The sequence below is a fragment of the Pyrgilauda ruficollis genome, unplaced genomic scaffold (genome assembly GCF_017590135.1).
Source record: "Pyrgilauda ruficollis isolate IOZ18807 unplaced genomic scaffold, ASM1759013v1 scaffold675, whole genome shotgun sequence".
In the NCBI taxonomy this organism is placed as follows: Eukaryota; Metazoa; Chordata; class Aves; order Passeriformes; family Passeridae; genus Pyrgilauda; species Pyrgilauda ruficollis.
In genome coordinates, this window is record NW_024528544.1 from 13086 (window position 1) to 17737 (window position 4652).

Consider the following 4652-nt stretch of genomic DNA (forward strand, 5'->3'; position numbering starts at 1 on the left):
TGGGAATAATGGGATTGGGATTTCATGGTCCAGCAGCAGCCGTGCCAGAGGGAGCGAGTCATCGATGCAGCTCTGGGAATGATGGTGAGGGGATTGGGATTGGGAATGATGGGAATGGGATTGGGAATGGTGGAATTATGGGATTGGGATTGGGAATAATGGGATTGGGATTTCATGGTCCAGCAGCAGCCGTGCCAGAGGGAGGGAGTCGTCGATGCAGCTCTGGGAATGGTGGGAATGGTGGGAATGGGAATGGGAATGGGAATAATGGGATTGAGATGGGAATGGGAATAATGGGAATGATGGGAATGGGAATAATGGGATTTCATGGTCCAGGAGCAGCCGGACCAGTGGAACAGAGCTGTCAGTGCAGCTCTGGGAATGGTGGGAATGGGATTGGGAATGGGATTGGGAATGGGATTGGTGGGAATGCTGGGATTGGGAATGGGAATGGGATTAGGAACAGCGGGATTGGGAACGGGAACGGGGTGGGATTGATGGTGCAGGGCTGTTGGAGGTTAATGGGATGGGAAGGGTGTGGGAAATGGGATCCCGGGATTTGGGATCAGCGGGAGGAGAGGGGAAGGGAGGATCTGGAACGGGGACGGGAAAGATTTGGCGTTACTGGGATAAGGAAGGATTCGGGATCACCAGGAACGGGATACGGAAAAGAGGCGGATTGGGAAATCTGGGTGAGGATCAGCAGTTGATGGGATGGGAAGGGCTGGAGTTGGGATCACCGGGATCTGGGATGGGAAGGGCCTGGATTTGGGATCACTGGGATTTGGGATGGGAAGGGCCTGGATTTGGGATCACCAGGATCTGGGATGGGAAGGGCCTGGATTTGGGATCACTGGGATTTGGGATGGGAAGGGCCTGGATTTGGGATCACTGGGATTTGGGATCAATGGACGGAGCTGGGATGGAAATCACCTGGATTTGGGATCACCGGGATCTGGGATTGGAAGGGCCTGGATCTGGGATCACTGGGATTTGGGATGGGAAGGGCTGGATTTGGGATCACTGGGATCTGGGATGGGAAGGGCCTGGATTTGGGATCACTGGGATTTGGGATGGGAAGGGCCTGGATCTGGGATCACTGGGATTTGGGATGGGAAGGGCCTGAATTTGGGATCACCGGGATCTGGAATCAATGGATGGAGCTGGGATGGAAATCACCTGGATTTGGGATCACCGGGATTTGGGATCAATGGATGGAGCTGGGATGGGAAAACACCTGGATTTGGGATGACCGGGATCTGGGATGGGAAATGCCTGGATTTGGGATCACCGGGATCGGGGATCAATGGATGGAGCTGGGATGGAAAAGCCCCAAATCCGGGATATCAGAATCAGTTCACGGCATAGAAAGGACCCGGATCCTCCGGGATCCCGGGAAGGACCCGGCTCCGGAGCTCCGGGAATCCCGGGAATCCCGGGAATTCTGGGAATACCTGGTGCAGCGCCGTCAGCCCGTCCTCGTTGCACAGGTCGGGGCTGATCCCGCTCTCCAGGAACTGCCGCACTGCGGAGGAACGGGAATTCCGGGAATTCCGGGGGCCGCCGGGAATCCCAACGGAACCGCCGGGAATGCCGGGGGAACCACGGAGGATCCCAAGGGCAATTCCAAGGAATCCGATGGAACCACCAAGGATTCCAGTGGTGCTTCCAAGGATTCCAGTAGCAATTCCAAGGATCCCCATTGGCTCTTCCAAGGAATCCAGTGGAACCACCAAGGATCCCAATGGAACCACCAAATATCCCAAAGACATTCCCAAGGATCCCAGTGGAACCGTGACCATCCCAACGGCGCTTCCAAGGATTCCAATGGAATCATGGCGCGTCCCTTCGGCAATTCCAAGGAATCCAGTGGAACCACCAAATATCCCAAAGACATTCCCAAGGATCTCAATGTAACCATGACCATCCCGACGGCGCTTCCAAGGATTCCAAAGGCAATTCCAAGGATCCCAAGGGCTCTTCCAAGGAATTCAATGGAACCATCAAAGATTCCAGTGGAAACTTGAAGCGTCCCAATGGCAATTCCAAGGAATCAAATGGAGCGACCAAATATTCCAAAGACATTCCCAAGGATCCCAACGGAGCCATGACCATCCCAACGGCGCTTCCAAGGATCCCAAGGGCGATTCCAAGGATTCCAGTGGAACCACCAAGGACCCCCACGGCAATTCCAAGGATCCCAATGGAACCATCAAGGGTTCCAATGGAGCCACCAAATATCCCAAAGACGTTCCCAAGGATCCCAAAGGAACCATGACCATGCCGATGGCACCTCCAAGGATTCCAAAGGCAATTCCAAGGATCCCAAGGGTGATTCCAAGGATCCCAGTGGAACCATCAAGGGTTCCAATGGAGCCACCGAGAATCCCAGTGGAACCACCAAATATCCCAAAGACATTCCCAAGGATCCCAAAGGAACCACGAGCATCCCAATGGCGCTTCCAAGGATCCCGACGGCAATTCCAACGAACCCGATGGAACCACCAAGGATTCCAGTGGAACCTTGGAGTATTCCAATGGCAATTCCAAGGATCCCATTGGCGCTTCCAAGGATCCCAATGGCAATTCCAAGGAATCCAGTGGAACAACGAAGAATCCCAGTGGAACCACCAAATAAACCAAAGACATTCCCAAGGATCCCAATGGAACCACGACCATCCCAACAACTCTTCCAAGGATCCCAAGGGTTCCTCCAAGGAATTCAATGGAACCACCAAAGATTCCAGTGGAATCTTGGAGAATCCCAATGGCAATTCCAAGGAATCAAATGGAGCCACCAAATATCCCACAGACATTCCCAAGGATCCCAACGGAACCAGGACCATCCCAATGGCGCTTCCAAGGACCCCAACAGCAATTCCAAGGAATCCAATGGAACCACCAAGGATTCCAGTGGAACCTTGGACCATCCCAATGGCAACTCCAAGGATCCCAAAGGCAATTCCAAGGATCTCAACGGAATCACGACCACCCAACAACTCTTCCAAGGATCCAAAAGGCAATTCCAAGGATCTCAACGGAATCACGACCACCCAACAACACTTCCAAGGATCCCAAAGGCAATCCCAAGGATCTCAACGGAATCACGACCACCCAACAACTCTTCCAAGGATCCCACCGCATTCCCGGCCATCCCAACCATCCCATCTCCATTCCCACCCTTCCAGCACCTCCCCAAAACCCCAACTCCTCCTCATTCCCCCAATTTGGAATTCCCACATCCGCCCACCTTCCTCGACGTCGTGCCGGCCGGCCGCTTCCAGGAGCCGCACGTTGGCCGGGAACGTCACCCTCTTGCCGTGGCCGCCGCTCTTCCTCCTCCTCCTCTTCCTCTCCGCCGCCGCTTTCGGCATTCCCGGGATTTCCTTCTCGGCCTGGGCCCATTTTTTCAGCTGCTGGGCTCGGCGTTTTTGGGCGTGCCGGAGCCTTTCCGGAGTGCTGAGCCGGGAAACCGCCGGCATCTCGGCCAGCAGCTCCTGGTGCTCCGCCATGCTGCGGAATTCCTCGGGAAAACCTCGGGAATGAGGGCCGGGAGATGAGGCATCACCCCCCGAGGGGTTTTATCCTTTTATCCGTAAGGTTTTCCCGGGATTTGGAGACGGGCAGAGCTTGGGAAGCATCTCCTTGGGTTTGGTTTGTCGGGTGGGTGAGGAAATCCCAGGAATTTTGGGGTTTTGGGGGGATTATCCCGGTTTTTTCATCAATTGGGAAGCGCGGAAAGGTCGTGGAGATGAAGTGGGGTGAATCCTAAGGAGAGGAAAAAAAAAACAAGGAATTGAATCCCAGCCCGGCTCGTTAAATCCCAGCCCGGCTCGTTAAATCCCAGCCCGGCTCGTTAAATCCCAGCCCGGATCCGGTTTTTCCGGTTCTTCTAATCCGGGATTGACCTCGAATCCAAGCGGGATTCCAAAAAAACATTGGAATTTTTTTTTTTGGTTTGGGTTTTCTAAATGGGATTGACCTGGAATCCGAGCAGAATTCCCAAAAAAAGTTGAATTTTTTGGTGGTTTTTGGTTTTTCTAAGCTGGGATTGACCTGGAATCTGAGCAGAGTTCCCAAAAAAAATTGGAATATTTTTTGGTTTGGTTTTTCTAAGCTGGGGTTGACCTGGAATCCAAGCAGAATTCCCAAAAAAAATTGGATTTTTTTGTGTTTTTGGGTTTTCTGAGCCAGGATTGAGCACAAATCCAACCAGAATTCCCAAAAAAATTTAATCTTTTTGTGTTTTTTGGTTTTTCCAAGCCAGGATTGACCTCGAATCTGAGCAAAATTCCCAAAAAAAATTGGAATTTTTTTTGGTTTGGTTTTTCTAAGCTGGGATTGATCTGGAATCCGAGCAGAATTCCCAAAAAAAATTGAATTTTTTGGTGGTTTTTGGGTTTTCTAAGCTGGGATTGACCTGGAATCCGAGCAGAATTCCCAAAAAAAATTGAATTTTTTGGTGGTTTTTGGGTTTTCTAAGCCAGGATTGAGCACAAATCCAACAAGAATTCCAAAAAAATTGGAATTTTTTGGTGTTTTTTGGGTTTTCTGAGCCAGGATTGACCTCAAATCCAGCCAGAATTCCCAAAAAAATGGAATTTTTTGGTGGTTTTTGGGTTTTCTAAGCCAGGATTGAGCACAAATCCAAC

General features: G+C 51.6%; 1 protein-coding gene across 1 annotated transcript in view; it reads right to left on the reverse strand.

The window, feature by feature from the left end:
* The window catches only part of PPP1R16A (protein phosphatase 1 regulatory subunit 16A), a 13572-nt gene extending 9777 nt beyond the window's left edge, over positions 1 to 3795 (reverse strand). The window contains exons 1-2 of the mRNA XM_041484801.1: positions 3251 to 3795; positions 1455 to 1525 (exon numbers count right to left, since the gene is read on the reverse strand). Coding sequence (XP_041340735.1) covers positions 1455 to 1525; positions 3251 to 3512 — 333 coding nt within the window. The 5' untranslated portion in view covers positions 3513 to 3795. The remainder of the gene's footprint in view (positions 1 to 1454; positions 1526 to 3250) is intronic.
* Between the last annotated feature and the right edge of the window lie 857 nt (positions 3796 to 4652).